Below are 18,201 nucleotides of genomic sequence, written 5' to 3'. Positions count from 1 at the left end.
ATACATATATATATTCACTTGAACGTTTATATATTCCATCAAGGCAGAATACTGAACCACATAACAAGTTTACCTTTCATTCTGAGAAAAGCTCTCTCCAACTCTGAGCTGAAATTAATATCTAAAAACAGTTACACAGTACAGCTGAACACTTTGTATTCCCAATATGGATAGATTTCAGTTTTAAATTTGGCCTCAAATATTTCTGAATGTATGAACTCAAATATTAGCATAATGCACTTCCTCTGTTCTTATTTAGGAATGTGCTACGTAGACTGACACTGTGATATAAGCAGAAAAGAAAGTACTGTGTCTGAACAGATTTTTGTGCAGTTTCTACTTTGTTTGATGAAAAGTCTGCAATGAAGCATTTTTTATTGAATGGATATTTATCTACATTTTTTTACCTGAAAGTTTTTAAACAACTTACTTTCACTGGGGAGATCAGTATAACCCAAACGTTGGAGTGGTGGCCATCATAGTTTGGTGACTATTTTTGAAAAGCGGTTTATTTGCATCTAAGTTTTAAAACAGTGGTTATGAGAACTCACATTGCCTAAACTTTCTGAACAGAGGTTAGAGGTGAAATATTGGATATGCTTTAAATTACATGATTTTGTTATTCCTTTCAAGATGAAAAACCAGACCCACTGCCTGGTAAAAACCTCTTGCTATCTTTTCCCTTACTTGATTGTGTTCAGTTTGCAAAATATGTATCATTTGACCTGAGGATGATCCAAAAATTAAATAAATGATGATCTTGACCATGAAAATACAAGAACTAAGCAGCTTCAATATTTATACCTGGAAGGACAAAAACAAATGGTGATTGTCAACATTAAAAGATAAAGACATTTTTGTTTTAAAACTTTAATTCTTCTCATCATTCTACTTGTGGAACAATAATTCAAGAATACATAAAATTTAATTCCCCTCTCCATGTGTAAGATTCTTAGTAAAATTCCACAGGCTTATGCCACATAATTAAAATAAATAACCATTCTATATGGTTTAAATTTGATCAATACAATAAGATTTTGGCACAAGAGAACAGTATTTCATTTTAATTGTTTGTGTAAATATAAAGCGTATTGTTGAAGTCTAGTGGTAGTAGATCTAAATAGGTGCATGTTCTTTTGTTTGTCTTTTAGCGTCTCCTTCAATTAAACTCTTGGTGGATGACCCTATTGTTGTAAACCCTGGAGAGGCCATAACATTAGTGTGTGTCACGACAGGAGGAGAGCCTGTACCCTCTCTCACATGGGTCAGATCCTTTGGGACTCTGCCTGAAAAGACGGTTTTGAATGGAGGAACTTTGACCATACCTGCCATCACCTCGGAAGACGCTGGCACTTACAGCTGCATTGCCAATAACAACGTGGGAAACCCTGCAAAAAAGTCCACCAACATCATTGTGAGAGGTAAGTTTGCCTAGAGAATGGTACGGCATGAATTTCTAGCTTAGCTAGGCTATGATAAAGCAAATAATGTTTGTAAATAATGTTCTTTAATTATGCAAGTAACCTAAGATTTCTGAGTCTTAATAACCCTGCTTTATATTCGCATTGAATAGTTTGTATAACACATTCTTAGTGGAATAGTGTTATCTAAAAAAAAAAGCTTAAAACCCAAAGTTGGCATAGAACATTAGGCATTGTTATACAGATTGGGTATAATTTTAAGATTAAACAAATGTATCAATTTAATGTTTAATAAACATTTATCAAATCTTTATTGTATGAAGAACCTTAAGCTGTGGGATTACATTGACATCGATAAACATTTCCTTGTACTCAAGGATTCTACTGTCAGAGAGTTAAAATTAAATGTATCAGTTTAGAGCCATATGATACAGTCTTTGGCAAGCATAGGCAAAGCTATGGACATAAAAATAAAAAATTATAGTAGTTTCTGGCAGATATTATTAGGAAATATCTAATAATTTGTATCAGATCTTGTAGGCTGGGTAGAGTTTTAACAGACTGAGATTAGCTAACATCATGGAAAAGTTAGAGTTAGGAAAAGGTAAAAGTTTATTTGAGGAATTGATGTAAAAAATAGGTGGTTACCTACTGCTTACCTACCACTAAGTCAATAGCAGTGATTTCTATAGCTAGTATACTGGCGTTGCATGTGGAGGAGTTGCTAACTTTCCATTTCAGAGAAGATAAAGTCATGTGCAAGGAGAGCATGTTTCTTCTTGTCTCACTTCACTGGCTTGGCTCTGGCTTTGAGATTGAGGATGGATATCCATGCCTCTAAAGTTAAAATAGATATCCATATGGGGCTCTTCCAGTAGACAAATGAAAATTTCTCATGATGGAAGATTATAATGATAACAAAATATAATTGGATATATTGAGATAAACACTTGTGATTTTGTGAACATAGACTAGTGATTTTAGTGACCGTAGTTATCTGTTACCATCTAAACTATCAGAAATATACTATTTGGTCAAAAATATACTCTATTCAAAATATCGGAAGATGTTACAATGTAAACCAAGACACTGTAGATACTGCACTATCTGCCTCAAAATTGTACTCATACAATGTGTATTTAGCAACTGTACTTAGTAATTGTCAGATAGACGATTATTTAGGATCATTATAAAATAATACTTCATGCCTATTCAGCTACTGCAATGTTGTCTTATGAAACCGAATGTTACTGAAAGAAGTGTTGTTCATACTTAGGTTTTCTTTTAAACCATATATCAGCCATTAGCATATATAACAAGGAAATTCAGTTGATTAAATTGTTCCTGAAACTTCAGACTCAGATCTAACCCAACTTCTAAGTCAGTTTTCATATCAATATTTGGTGACTATGGTCATTTAGATTTCTAAATCTAGTTTAATCATAGAGTCATCTGCAACTGTATTGAATTCCTGCATAACTGGCAGTGTCCAGCATAGTGGTATTGCTCAGGGACCCTCCATGAAGAACTCAATCAATTCACAGCAAATATATACTCCTAGAATGATTTGCTTCTTCCCAGCTCATCTAGCAGTTTTCATCTGATTTCTTCCTAAAGATAGTTTTCAGCTTTGACATGAATGACCTAAAATAAATAAACCCTGAGCAATGCATTTCTTCAATTTATAATTTCTCTTCTATGCCTTTAATTTACCTGAAGTGTCCATTTCCATAGTCATATTCCCAGTAGAATTTCTCAGCAGTAGCATTCAAATAATTCATAAAATCAAGTTTGTATGTAATCTTGCTGAATATAGAAATAGCCTTGGTTAACAAGTCCTAGATTAAATTGTGAGGAGAAAAACTGCTACAGTAATATGAGGCATTTGATTTCTGCCACAAAGGCCAAGAAATTCAGTTAAAGAAAAAATGGTTTTCTTATTATAGCAAATAAATTATTTTCAAGTCTTTTGAATTTGTAGAACTCTGCCATATCTTAGATTAACTGTGTCATAGATACAGCAAAAATAGAACTCTGGGTTCATTTTCCCCCATTCCTTTCCATAATTAAATCAAGAGCCACAGACCAGGTTTTCTAAGCAAGCATGAGGATATTCTATGCACAGAGTTTCCACTATCGTTTGAGAATATCCATGGACAAAATAAGATTGTAGGGAGCAGACAGGAAAAAATAAATTCTAGAAACATTTCTGAATGTGTCATTTGCTTTTTAAAAAATAGAAAACACTTTAAATAATGTAGCTAACCATCTATGTAGATAGTGAGCTCCAAAACTGAAGAGAATCTCATAGGTTTTAATGTTTTGTTGGGCATTCAGAAACAGCAGTGATTCTTTCTTATGATCCTCTAAGAGACTGCAGTGATAAAGCTACATTTCTCCCAAGTCAGAAGAGAAGTTCCTTCATACATTTGATAAGAAAATTATGCTGTTGTCCTAGGCACATGTTGGTGACCTGAGCGCAATTTCCACTTTCCCACCCAAAGTTCTCTGTTGTGAATCACTGTATTTAGAAATGCCCGCATTTCTCTTCTGTTATGAATTGAATGAGCCACTGTGTTGAGCAATCATGGTTCATAACATGATCAAGACATACTATATTTTTAGTGTCCTGCAGTTTTAAAAAATTTTATTCAGTGGCTTAATCTTGCCCTGCTTCATAAAAAAAGTCAGGCAGACCCCATGGTTCTTTAGTTCATTTTTAGAAATAGAGTCCTGCAGTGCATTCAAATCACAGTCATACATTTAGTTCAGAGTTTTGTATGCATGCTGCAAAATAGTAATACAAACCTTAACATGACGTAATGGAAAGTTTTCTCCCCTGCCCAGCTTGGGGCAACTTTGGGCTGGAGACCTTCAGTGGGCAAGGGAATGGGAGGGGCTAGTGTGGTTGGCTTCATCTTGTTTGTCTATTTATTCTCTGCCCTCCTCTCCACCACCCTGTCCCTGACCTGATAGCCAGACTCTGACGTTCCTGGCTTGGGGTAGGGTAGGAAGGTTTCTAGATATGATTTTGTCTTTCTTCTGTGGCACATTAATGGACTCTTCCATGGTGGCTCCGTGGTAAAGAACCCACCTGCCAATGCAGGAGATGTAGGTTCAATCCCTGGGTCAGGAAGATCCCTTGCTGAAGGAAATGGTACACCATACCAGTATTCTTGCCTAGGAAATCCTGGACAGAAGGACCTGGTGGGCTACAATACATGCAGGCTCAGTCACTTCAGTCATGTCCAACTCTTTGTAATCCTGTAGACTGTAGCCCACCAGGCTCCTCTGTCCGTGGGATTCTCCAGGCAAGAATACTGGAGTGGGTTGCCATACCCTCCTCCAGGGCATCTTCCCACCCCAGTGTTTAAACCCACATCTGCCTGCATCTCCTGCATTGCAGGTGGATTCTTTTACCCAGTGAGCCATATGGGAAGCCCCACAGTTGATGGGGTCGCAAAAGAGTTGGACACAACTTTAAGGACTAAATGACACTCATTTGGTGACTAAATGACAACAACAATCTAGAAGAGATACACAACGGTGTGTGCCAAGGAGAGATCTCTAGGCACGCATTGTCCCAAGACCATCCCTGAGCCATATTCCTTGAGCATATTGTGCCTTATCCCTCCTGCCTGTCTGCTGAAGGCTTCTCTCTCATCAAGGCAGCGGGCTCAACAAAAGCCCAAGACAAGAAGCCCATATTACCTCTGCTCCCTGTGTGACTCACAGCTGTAGGCAGAAGTGCTTACCAGTAAATGCTGCGAGTGCACAGGGATTCCAGTGTAGCAACTTCTAGCCTGTGGTCACACAAGTTTTGATTTCCTCAGATATGTGCAGGCATCATTTCAGTGAAAATATTTCAGTGCTTTGACTGGTCCCATGAAATGCCCCTAAATAGGCCTGAAATGTAATAGGCTCCCCAGCTGCCTGGGACCTGAGAAGCGTCATCTCACAGTTTTATTCAAAGATGTCTTTCCTGTCAACTTTGATCTTTGATCCTTTTCTCTGTGCTTAATTATCTATAAATCCCTAGAATCATAGAATGGAGTTTCTTTCAGTTTTGAAAATTCTGCATAAGAAGGAGATTTGCCTTGCACTCATAGTGAAATTCTGTGGATTTTGTTCTCTGTCAAGAGTGTATCAGGAAAAGTCTATTCTATTATCTGGTTTCACAAGAGTATAGAAGGATTATAAGAATTTTCAGAATTTCTAACTGATCATCAGTAAGTCCTTTTGGTTCTATCTTCGAACTATACTCTGAATGGGATCATGTCTTGCCAAGTTCACTGTTGCCACCCTTGTGTAAGCTATCAGCATGTTTCCCCTCATTGATTAGAATAGTCTTTTAATTAATCTTCTTTCCAGTTCAGCCTCTGTTTTAGAAGAAGCTGTTTATCCACTATATTATATAAGGTGGACTAAGCTAAGCTATATAAGGTAGACAAGGCTTCACTGGTGGTGAAGGGCCTCAAGTTACCAGGCTGATACAGGTTCCCAGATTAGGGTGTTTCTATCCTTTTAAGTCATGTGGTATCATTACTGCTATTGTCTATTCATCAATATTTTCACCTTTTGGAGGGGATATGAGTCAGATAGTCTGCAGATGTGTTTTAAAGCCACCATAACAAGCCATATTGATCATTCATGCTCTTATGCTGCCTCAATGCACGCTTATGCCTCTGTCTTTCCCCTTTCCTTCTTAATTTCATAAACCACTATGCTGAACCCATGGCTTCTGCACCACTGATATCCTAAACAGATGTCCTCTTTACACTGTAGAATTTCTCCAGTTTATCTTTGTTGGCTATGATCTCAGATTCCTAATATGTAGGAAATATTTTGTCAATATTGAAATAGATTAACTTTTATGGAAGAAGTCAATATGTATTCAGAAAAGCATGAATTTACACTTTCCTAACTGAACAAAAATATACTGTAACCTCCAGGAATATCATAATCCTCTGTTCTGAAAAACATTGATTTACCTAACTCTAGTGTATCCACATGAAAGGACTGAGATCTTTAAAAACCTGACTTTTTATGTTAAACATATTTGTTCAGAACTCATTTAATGGTAATATATCAAATATTAGCACTGCTAATATTTCAAAATGATCTTTAGGGTTATTACAAAAAAATTTAAAATTATAAAATTCTATGAAAAAAATGTTAGTTTTTTTGAGTATGCTGCTTCTGTTTAAGAAATAGTAGTTGTTATTATCATTTTGAGCATTCATCATGTACTAGACTACCAGGTACACCATATACAAGAAGTTTTTGATAATTCTGAAATGTTCATGAAGTAAAAAATATTATTGTCCCTATTTTAAAGAATAATAAAACTGAAGAGGAAGCAGTGAAATAACTTTGCCCAAGTACAAGCCTTATTTAATCAGTGAAGCTGAGTTTCAAAGCCCACAAAGTATGGTTCAAGGACCACTGTCTTAACCAAGGTACCATCAGTTCAGTTCAGTTCAGTCGCTCAGTCGTGTCCGACTCTTTGCAACACCATAAATCACAGCACGCAGGCCTCCCCGTCCACCCCGTCCATCACCAACTCCTGGAGTTTACACAAACTCATGTCCATCGAGTCAGTGATGCCATCCAGCCATCTCATCCTCTGTCGTCCCCTTCTCCTCCTGCCGCCAATCCCTCCCAGCATCAGGGTCTTTTCCAATGAGTCAACTCTTCGCATGAGGTGGCCAAAGTACTGGAGTTTCAGCTTCAGCATCAGTCCTTCCAATGAACACCCAGGACTGATCTCCTTTAGGATGGATTGGTTGGATCTTCTTGCAGTCCAAGGGACTCTCAAGAGTCGTCTTCAACATCCTAGTTCAAAAGCGTCAATTTTTCGGCACTCAGCTTTCTTCACAGTCCAATTCTCACATCCATACATGGCCACTGGAAAAACCATAGCCTTGACCAGATGGACCTTTATTGGCAAAATAATGTCTCTGCTTTTTAATATGCTATCTATGTTGGTCATAACTTTTCTTCCAAGGTACCATAGTGCCTTTCAAAATTCAGCCAAATTTTTAAAAATGTATAACTCCTCCCCCTATCCCCAAATTGAACTAATTTCCTTCTATTTTCCTCTACCCTTGCCTTGCCAAAAACTTACTAAGAATTCTTTCTGGTTTGTAAATTGAATACATTTTTATGCACATTAGAAAAAGATCCCTAACTGTTTAGCCCTTCCAATTACACTATTTCCCTCCCCTATATACAATCATTTTTGATTGGAAGAAATCCCATGTTATTTTTAATCAGTATTTTTTTCTCCAGTAATGGTGGGCATACTTCAAGTTCTAACCAACATACTGTTTGTAGTTTAGGATTTTCTAAATAATATTACATTTGAAGGACTGAGCATGACTCTGTTACTTTTATTGGCAGTCTTACAGATTATTGTACAAAATTGTTAAAGAATTTCTATTAATGATGCAAGATCAATTGAATTATGAAAGACAAAGATACAAAATAGCTGCACAAATAAGACACCTAGTATAGACAAAGAACAAAACAAGAACTATAAAGTGTGTTCATTGTTTTCACTGAAAGGTATATATCTCTAAGCTATTGATCAGAAAGGCAGAGTTAATTGTCAATTTTCCAGAAAGATTTGATCTTATTTAGCTCCCAATGTGTTTCTAAATGTAAATTACTTGTGAATTACCAATTACAGGGTGGGCCCAGTTCCTCCCAGGCATTTAGATTAATCAAATTAAATTTCCAGTCATCAATAGTTTTCTTCCATAACCTTTCGGTAATAAAAACTGTAAAGATGATAGCTGAAATTGTAAAAAGAAAAAAAACTAATCCTTTAACATTCTCCAACAGCTAAACTGTTTGCTGTGTGCAGGTGTCCCAATTACTCATGTAGATTAAATGCTCTATTTCTATTTTCCCAATCTAATATTCTGTAGTAATTACATCTCCCCAAAACACCATAGAGAATTTTAGTGTATTGTGTTGTGTAGCTCTGAAATTGTTTCATTATTATCTTTTTAAAAATTAATCAGAACTATACAAAATGTAAAAATTACCAATTTGCTAATTCTCATCTGAATATAGATAACTCACTTTTCTCTTACAAATGAAATAAATCTAACTTCCTTTGTTCATTGAAATAACACAGGAGGAATTATAAAATATAATTTCAAGTAAAAAGTTTATCTGGATACTTTATAATCTTATAATTAATTTTATATAATTGTATACAGAGAGCTTAGTCATACATCTTACTTTATTAAAACTTAGATTGTCCCACTTAGTAGTTGGAATCTATCACATATACTTTAGTCAAAAGGAGAGGCATCACTTGGTAGTGGTGCTTTAAAAGTCAATTACTTGTTAACAGTCAGAAAAGAAGAAGCTTATTCAAGTAACATTATTTTTAAATTTCTTCTGTTTCTTTGAAGGCATTTATATATCTCTTTGTTTCATTTTTTGATATCCTATAGTTGTATAGAACCAAAACAATGATATTAATTTGAAAACTCCTGATTCAGATTTTTTTATCCTGTTATTATAGGAGGTGCTTATTTCCCAGGCCTACTGTCTCACCATTCTTTGTATGGATTAAACAGTCTGCAGACAGTAAAGTAGAGCAGGAATAAAGATCTATGATATGGACATGGCTTCCTTTAAATTAGCTCCCAGACTACAAATAAATAAAGAGTCCTCTGCTTACTTTCCTCTACACCAAGAAAATTACAGTTCCTAATTTTTAAGTACTTTTTGCACTAAAAGTCTATGATTCTACACTATCAAAACAAACCATGACCTGTGCCCATTTCTGAGTTGAGTTGAGTTGAGTTGAGTTCAGTTCAGTTGCTCAGTCTTGTCTGACTCTTTGTGACCCCATGGACTATAGCATGCAAAGCTTCCTTGTCCATCACCAACTCTCAGAGCTTGCTCAAACTCATGTCCATTGAGTTGGTGATGCCATCCAGCCATTTCATCCTCTGTGGTCCCCTTCTCCTCCTGCTTTCAATCTTTCCCAGCATCAGGGTCTTTTGCGATGAGTCAGTTCTTTGCATCAGGTGGCCAAAGTATTGGAGTTTTAGAATCAGCATCAGTGTTTCCAGTGAGTATTCAGGACTGATTTCCTTTAGGATGGACTGGTTAGATATCCTTGCAGTCCAAGGGACTCTCAAGAGTCCTCTCCAGCACCACAATTCAAAGCATCAGTTATTCAACACTCAGCTTTCTTCATAGCCAAACTCTCACATCCATACATGACTACTGGAAAAACCATAGCTTTGACTAGACAGACCTTTGTTGGCAAAAAAAGTCTCCACTTTTTAATATGCTGTCTAGGTTGGTTATAGCTTTTCTTCCAAGGAGCAAGCATCTTTTAATTCCATGGCTGCAATCACCATCTGCAGTGATTTTGGAGCCCAACAAATAAAGTCCAAAGTCTGTCACCGTTTCCATTGTTCCCCCATATTTTGCCATGAAGTGATGGGACCAAATGCCATGATCTTAGTTTTCTGAATGTTGAGTTTTAAGCCAACTTTTTCATTCTCCTCTTTCACTTTCATCAAGAGGTTCTTTAGTTCTTCTTTACTTTCTGCCATAAGGGCGATGTCATCTGCATATCTGAGGTTATTGATGTTTCTCCCAGCAATCTTGAATCCAGCTTATGCTTCATCCAGCCTGGCATTTCACATGATATACTCTGCATACAACTTAAATAAGTAGGGTGACAATATACAGCCTTGATGTACTCCTTTCCCAATTTGGAACCAATCTGTTGTTCCATGTCCAGTTCTAACTGGTGCTTCTTGACCTGCATACAGATTTCTCAGGAGGCAGGTAATGTGGTGTAGTATTCCCATCTCTTGAAGAATTTTCCATGATCTGTTGTGATCCACACAGTCAAAGGTTTTGGTGTAGTCAATAAAACAGTAGTAGATGTTTTTCTGGAACTCTCTTGCTTCTTTGAAGATCCAACGGATGTTGGCAATTTGATCTCTTGTTCCTCTGGCTTTTCTAAATCCAGCTTGAACATCTGGAAGTTCACGGTTCACGTACTGTTGAAGCCTGGCTTGGAAAGTTTTGAGCATTACTTTAGTAGCATATGAGATGAGTGCAATTTGTGGTAGTTTGAACATTCTTTGGCATTGCCTTTCTTTGGGATTAAAATGAAATCTGACTTAATCACACTTTATTTTTGTTTACAAATTTGCTTATACAAATATGTTACTACAAATACATAGTTGTACAGATATGATTATTAAAAAACATTGAACTTTCAAACTAAATTATTTTTTAAAAAATTTGTTTTAGTTACTTACCTTAGGATGTTAACCAGGAAGATAAATGCAAATGGTACTTTCAATAGATGTTTAAAAGATTTCTATTCCACACTAGATCTGTATCAATTGCTATAAGGGACAAAAAAGAATGGGTACAGTCACTGAACCCCTCGAGTTCTTAAACTTACAGGGAGACAATCAGCAGGGCAACCCACTCCATAGATCATGAGGAAGATCATAACTTCACAGTAGAAGAATAGGCAAAAGCTATTCTAACAGAATAGCTTGCTATTGTAAGCTCAGGTGAAGAAACAATTAATTCTGATTAGGAAGACAGAGGAAAATTCCCAAGAAGGTGGCATTTGAGAAAGTGTTTGAAAAATGAGAATCCTTTCAAATGTAGAAATGAAGTCCCTCTTTCCTTTTCTGCTCAGAATATTGATGTTAAGTAGCTTTTTGAACTTTCTCCATTATCTTGTTTATGAAATATCAGAAACTATAATAGCCTTTTAAAAGAAAAATAAATGTTTTAACTTTCATATTTTACTGTAAATATTCTCAGAAATTAGGTAATTTATGCATTTTGCAATTTTGAAATAATGCCTAAATGTTTATATTTTACAGTCTTGAGTTGCATAAGATTTTATATAAAAATCTTAATTGAATTAGTCAATTTTATGTTTACTGTGTTTTCTGTTTCTCTTTGGTTTCCATCCAATATTCTTCTAACACTAGTGCTCTTTCTAAATGCTTTAGGAAATCTCTAAATAGAGATAATCAACCTAATTCTTGTATTATTACTCATCTGGACTTGATAAGATGATTTCTTAATTTTAGCTTTCAAATAATCTTTTCTGTGTTTTTCTTTTTTTAAATCTTATTGTCTCAGCAAATATAGTTATCTGAAAATTGTGTGTGCATGGAAATCAACCCAGTTGCTCCAATCCATCTTAGCGAAAATGTATCTGTTAAAATCAATCAAGTATGAGTGATAAGTAAGAGAGAATTTATCTGTGTAAAGTTCATAAATTCATTCCGAAACTAATTAGTTAATTTCCAAAATCCAAAAAGTAGGAAAATACTTTTAAAAGCTAATGAAAAAAATCAACTTCTTTTTTTCTAATTAGAGAACTTTTTCAGTCATGGAAACATTAGGATTGGTCTTCTCATGATTCTTTCTGTCATTTCTGCCCCACATACAGTTATTTAGTTAATATACACAGGGATAACACAATTCACATTCAAGTTTAAGACATCATTGAGTGGATGATGGGGGCCCACTGCAAAAAAAAATGAGATAGAAGAGAGTAGCATTTTATTTATCTGCATAGATCAGTGGTTCTCAATTGGGAATTTCCTTTAGAGGACATTTGTCAATGTACTGAGTCATTTGGGGCTTCTCAGGTAGCCCTAGCCTACCAGCCAATGTAGGAGATAACAGACATAGGTTATATTGTTAGGAAGATCTCCTACAGGAGGAAATGGCAACCCACTCCAATATTCTTGCCTGGAGAATCCCATGGACAGAGGAGCTTGGTGGGCTACAGTCCATAGGGTCGCAAAGAGTCAGACATGACTGAAGTGACTTGGCATGAGACATTTTTGATTGTTATGATGGGGAGTGTGGTGTGCCACAGACATTTAAAAGGTAGAGGCCAGGGATGCTGTTAAATACCATTTGATACACTGGGTAACCTTCATATAAAAAAAAATACCTAGTCCAAAATGTAAATAGTGATGCTATTGAGAAAATCTGGCCTAGATAAAGGTTTCCCTTATAGTTAGCTAGAAAGACTCACAAGGCTATACACTGATGTATGCACACACACATAGTTAATTTCCAAAAATGCTGTACATTTTGACACAGCATTGATGTCAGATATTAATCATTCCTGACACATTTCTTAGCATTTCAGATGCCAGTTGTTCTTAACCTGACTTGCATGTTTCTCTGTATCTTGGAAAAATGAATCAACTAGCCCGGCTTTTGTTGTTGTTTAGTCACCCAGTTTGTCCGACTCTTTGCAACCCCATGGACTGCATCATGCCAGGCCTCCCTGCCCCTCACCTTTGAGCAGTGTCTCTTCTCTGTGGTCCATATTTATGAGTTCCTGTCTCCTGGGTTATCATGATCTCTCTCTGTGAGTCTCAGCTGTTTACCCATTCAGTATCTTAGACTCATTCCTTTGAAGCTGTATACTCCATTTGCCAACACATCTCACTTCATTTGTTAAAGTTTTTCAGTGCACTTCCTAATTTTGAAATCTAATATTTACTCTAGTAGTAAATATTAATGTACTAAGATGTGCTCCCTCTCCCAGGTCGTCCACTGAGCCCACAGAGTTAATGAACACAGCCAAATGAACACAATTTTTTCGTGTATGGTGCTCTTAAGTCCTATACAATTTCCACGTTTCCAGGAGCACTAGAAGGTAACCTGTCAGATTATCCAAGACATGAAAGTAAGGTGATGGAAAATAAAAAATAGATATTTCTGTAGCTTTCATCAATCATTCTAACCTTTCTCATACTTTATCCTGTTTGTGTGTGTATATGTGTTTGGGAAATAGAGAGTGTATATGTGGTTGAAAGAGCTTATCTTTGTACACTGTGGGTTAAATGCTGACTTTTTTCACTGAAACTTATTTTGAAGGACTCTTTCTACCATGGCACATTTCATTTCACTTCACATTGACTATTAATTTATTCTGACGGAAGTAGGAAAACCTGCAAAGCGAGGCATGTAATTGATTGCAGTTGGTCTGTTAATTTAGAAGTTATTTGGTATGAGCGCTCAGAGAAATGATGTTCACTTCATAAAAAAATTTCAGTATTTTTTTCCTCTCACAGTAATGGAATCTAGACTTGGTGTCCCTGTGCTTTTGCTATTAGTTTTAGTATATTATTGTTACACAGTATCCTCTTGCCTGGCAATAATATAATCTGGATATATTAAAACATGATCTTAAGAATGTAATATAAAATATGACTATTTTAATAAGTGTAACAGAAATCGTCAGCATATAAGTACATACCTTATTGGACTTTTACGAAGTGGGCACATCTGTGTCTGTAGCACCTTGATTGAGAAGCAGAGAATTAATGTTAATAGCTCTCAGGAAGCTTCTCTCTTGCCACTCTTACAGCCTCACTAAAATATGACTTCTGACTTTGAACATCCTATACTAGTTTTGCTGTTTTAATGGAATTATATACAATACAACTTATTTCTAGATTTCTGTCCCAATATTATGTTTGTGATGTTCATATGCTGTTATGTATATAACAAGATCTTTTTAATTTTTAGTATAATATTCCATTGTATGCATAGAACAGAATCGTTGCATTTGGCTATTTATGAATTTTTGAGTTGTTTCCAGTTTGAGACCATTGTGTGAAAAATTCTGCTCTCAGTATTTTTGAACCAGTCTTTTCATGAAAATGTTTCTGTTAGATGCATTCATGCTAAGTCTCTTGCATCATGTTTGATTCTTTGTGACCCTGTGGACTGTAGCCCACCAGGTTCCTCAGTCCATGAATTCTCCAGGCAAGAATATACTGGAGTGGGTTACCACGCCCTCTTCCAGGGGATTTTCCCGACCCAGCGATCAAACCTGCTTCTCCTGCAGCTCCTGCATTGCACACAGATTTCTTTACTGATGAGCCACTAGGGAAACCCCTTCTATCAGATATGTACCTAATAAGCATAGGATAAGAAGATGTTGATATCTAATACTAAACAATTTTCCAATTTACACTTCTGCAAGCATGCCATTTGTTCCATGTTCTTGTCAGCACTTAATGTCATCTGCATTTTTCATTTTAAACACTCTAATTGGTATCATGGAATCATAGTGTGATTTTAAATTGCATTTGTCTTATGATTTGTAAATTGAGTAAATTTTCAAAAGATTTTGACTACTCGATTATCTTTTTTTGGCAATCACCTGTTCAAGTCTTGGTCCACTTCCCCCCTTTTGTGTTTTACATTTCTTCATTTGTAGAGTCTTTTATGTATTTGATATGTCATTTATTTAATACATTTATTAAAATTTTTTCTTCTACTTTGTGACTTACCTTCTCACAATCTTAATCTATAATGAATAGGAAAATCCTCCATTTTGATGCAGTTTAAACTATCCAAAAAAAAAAAAAAAAAGGAATTTAAGAAAGCTGTTTTATTCTTTTTAAGAAAAATTGTCTTAAACCTAGATAATAAAAATATACTCTTATGTGTCCTGCTAAACGTTTCATTGTGTTACCTAAATATTTGATGTATAATTCATTTGAAATTGACTTTTCTATGTGGTTTGAGGTAGGACTAAAGATAATTTGCATATCTAGTTAAATCATTACCACCGATAAAATTGACCATTACTTCCCACTACACTGCCTCATCACATTTGTTATAAATTAAAGCATCAAATACAAGTGAGTCTATTTCTTGATTCATTTCTCTTCTCTTTGTCTTTGTTTATCTCTGGGTTAACACTACTCTGTCTCAATTACTATAAAATTGTATGAAATCTGATAGAGCAAGGATTTGTGATTTTTGCTTTTTCCTTTTTCAGTCTTGCCTTGGTTAGTCTTGGCCCATGTGTTTCTATATGTATTTTATGAGCAGTTCATCAGTTTCTACTTGGACTCCTAAAAAAACCTGAAATTTTTATTTGGACTGAATTGAATCTGCAAATCATCCAATTATTGTCATATTCTATCCCTCCTTTTATTTGTCTTCTTTAATTTCTTTCACAACAGTTTGTGATCTTCAACAGAGTGATCTTAAACATCTTTTATTAGATTTATTCTGAGTATTTGAGAATTCTGTTTTTTTTACTCTTGGCATTGTAAATAGTATCATTTATAAGGTTTTATTTCCTATCTATTTTAATGTATTTATGTCTTATTTGTTTTGATGCAAATGACTTTGTATATCAACCTTGCTAAATTCAGTTATTGATTTTAATAACTATCTTAAGAGTCTCTTGAGTTTTCTATGTGCATAATCTTGTTGGCTTCAAATAAAGAAAGATATACTTCTTTTTTTCACACATATATATACTTCTGATTTATTTTGTTGCCAAAAATGTCAAAATTACATGTTTAATAGCAGTAGAATATTATGTACCCTTCTCCCTTTTGCAATGCCAAAGGGAAAGTTTTAAGAGTCAAATCATTAAATACAAGGCTTGTTGTTTTTATTGTTCAGTCGTTAAGTCATGTTCAACTCTTTACAACAATGTTAACTGCAGCACACCAGGCTTCTATGTCCTTTACTATCTCCTGGGGTTTGCTCAAATTCATGTCCGTTGGGTCGGTGATGCCATCCAACCATTTTATCCTCTGTTGCCCCCTTCATCTCCTGCCCTCAATCTTTACTAGCATCAGGGTTGTTTTCCATCATTCAGACAATTTAATGATACTGTTCTGTTCATAGCTGGCCAAGAACTTTTAATGAGTTCTAAATGCCATAAAATAATTGAATTATTGCAAACAATGCAAGAAAGGAAGAATAGGGGAACGAGGATATGTGGAACATGCAGAAATCAAACATTAAGCAGAAGGAAGAAAATAATAGAACATATGTCAATGAAATATACAAAAGCAGTAGAGAGACTTAAACAATCCAAAAATGTGTTCTTTGATGACATTAACAATGTTGGTTAATTTCTAAAAGGACTGATTAAAAAATTGATAAATAAAAAATTTCTAACATCAGGTATGAAAGAAGTATCATTACTGAAGAATTTACAAACTTAAAAGGACAGTGAAAGGGTTTTATGAGCAACTTTATGCAAATATATTTGACAAGTAAAATGAACACATTTATTGAAAAACACAATTCATCAAAACATAAGAAAAATTTTAAAGATGAATACCTTAATGTTAATTAAAGATATTGAACTCATCATTTCAAAATTTCCTAAAAAAACATGTCCAGATGATTTTACTAGTGACCTCTATCAAATCTATTGAAGTAAACAATGTCAATCCTACACACACAAACAAAATTAATAATATTAAAGAGAAGAAGAAACTCTGATTCATACTACAAGGCCACCATAACCTTAGTAGCAAAATAATATAATAAAAGATTATATGGAATGAAAATTTATACCAATATCCTTTATAATCATAGACACAGAAATCCTAACAAATGTTATCAAATCAATTCCACTAATATATAAAGAGAATAATACAAATTATCATGTAGATTGTATCTAAAAATGTCTTGGTTTAGCATTCAAATAGCAATTAATGTAATCACTAGATTACCAGAGTAAAAGAAAAAGAATATTAATATTTCAATTACTACTGCTAAGTCGCTTCAGTCATGTCCAACTCTGTGTGATGCTATAGACTTTAGCCCACCAGCCTCCTCTGCCCATTTGATTATCCAGGCATGAATACTGAAGTGGTTGCCATGCCCTCCTCCGAGAGATCTTTCTGTCCCAGGAAATGAACCAGCATCTTTTACATCTTCTGTATTGGTAGGTGGATTCTTTACCACTAGTGCCACCTGGGAAGCCCCACTGCAGTTAAAAAAAATTTATTGGTTACAATTCAACATCGATTTTAGAAATAGAAGGGTTCAATTGGCTAAAACACAAAAATAAAAACTTACTTAATAGTAAAGTACTGAACTCTTTACTTCCCAAGACTGATAAGAGAAAGATCTCCTTTCTCATCACAGCTATTCAGCATTATACCTCCTGCAGTATCCACTAGTGAAATGAGGAAAAAGGAAATCCTGTGGATTATAAAGGAAGAAGTATAATTATTATTATTCTCTGATGACATATTATTTATGAATCTATGAAAAACAAAAGTTGCCATTACATATGGATAAATTCAATTTTAAGAAAATTAAAAGCTTTTGTTCATTAAAAGAAACTATTAAGAAAATAGGCAGAGGTGGGAAGAAAATACCCTCTTCACATATTATGACAAATGACTTATATCCTGACAGTATAAATAATTCTTGCATCTCAGTAGTAAAATAACAACCAAGCCAATTATAAAAAATAGAGAAAAGTTTTGCACAGACACCGATATGTGAATGGCTAATAAGCACATAAGAAAGTACTCAACATCACTGTTCATCAGGGAAATGTAAGTTAAAACAACGGTTAAGTCCACAAGATCCCCACTAAAATGGATCCATGAAAATGATTTACATCACCAAAAACTCTAGGAAATGTGGGGCACCTGGAACTTATAAACTTCCAGTGGGAGTGCAAAGTAGTAAATCTTTCTTGAATAGCATTAGCAGTTTTAAAAAGTTAAGCATAATTTGCATTATGATATAGCAATTCTTTTCCTAGGTATTTTTCAAAGAGAGAATTAAATTATACACATAAAAATTCCTGTGTGTAATGTATACCATCTTTTTCATATTCATCAAAACATAGAAACAGTCCAAATGCCCATCATATTTAAAACAGATACAAAATAGTATGTGTTATTTATATAGTTATATATATAGTCGAATACTTTTTGACAATAAAATG

The 18,201-nt window shown here is 34.9% G+C and overlaps 1 protein-coding gene across 1 annotated transcript in view; it reads left to right on the top strand.

The window, feature by feature from the left end:
- Positions 1-18,201, top strand: part of MDGA2 (MAM domain containing glycosylphosphatidylinositol anchor 2) — an 854,438-nt gene that overhangs the window by 571,663 nt on the left and 264,574 nt on the right. Inside the window, exon 6 of the mRNA XM_070469091.1 lies at positions 1,152-1,421. Within this exon, the coding sequence (XP_070325192.1) occupies positions 1,152-1,421 (270 nt within the window). The remainder of the gene's footprint in view (positions 1-1,151; positions 1,422-18,201) is intronic.

Source organism: Odocoileus virginianus, chromosome 6 (assembly GCF_023699985.2).
Source record: "Odocoileus virginianus isolate 20LAN1187 ecotype Illinois chromosome 6, Ovbor_1.2, whole genome shotgun sequence".
NCBI lineage: Eukaryota > Metazoa > Chordata > Mammalia > Artiodactyla > Cervidae > Odocoileus > Odocoileus virginianus.
Note: the sequence above shows the minus strand (reverse complement) of the source record. Positions and strands in the feature narration are given on the sequence as shown.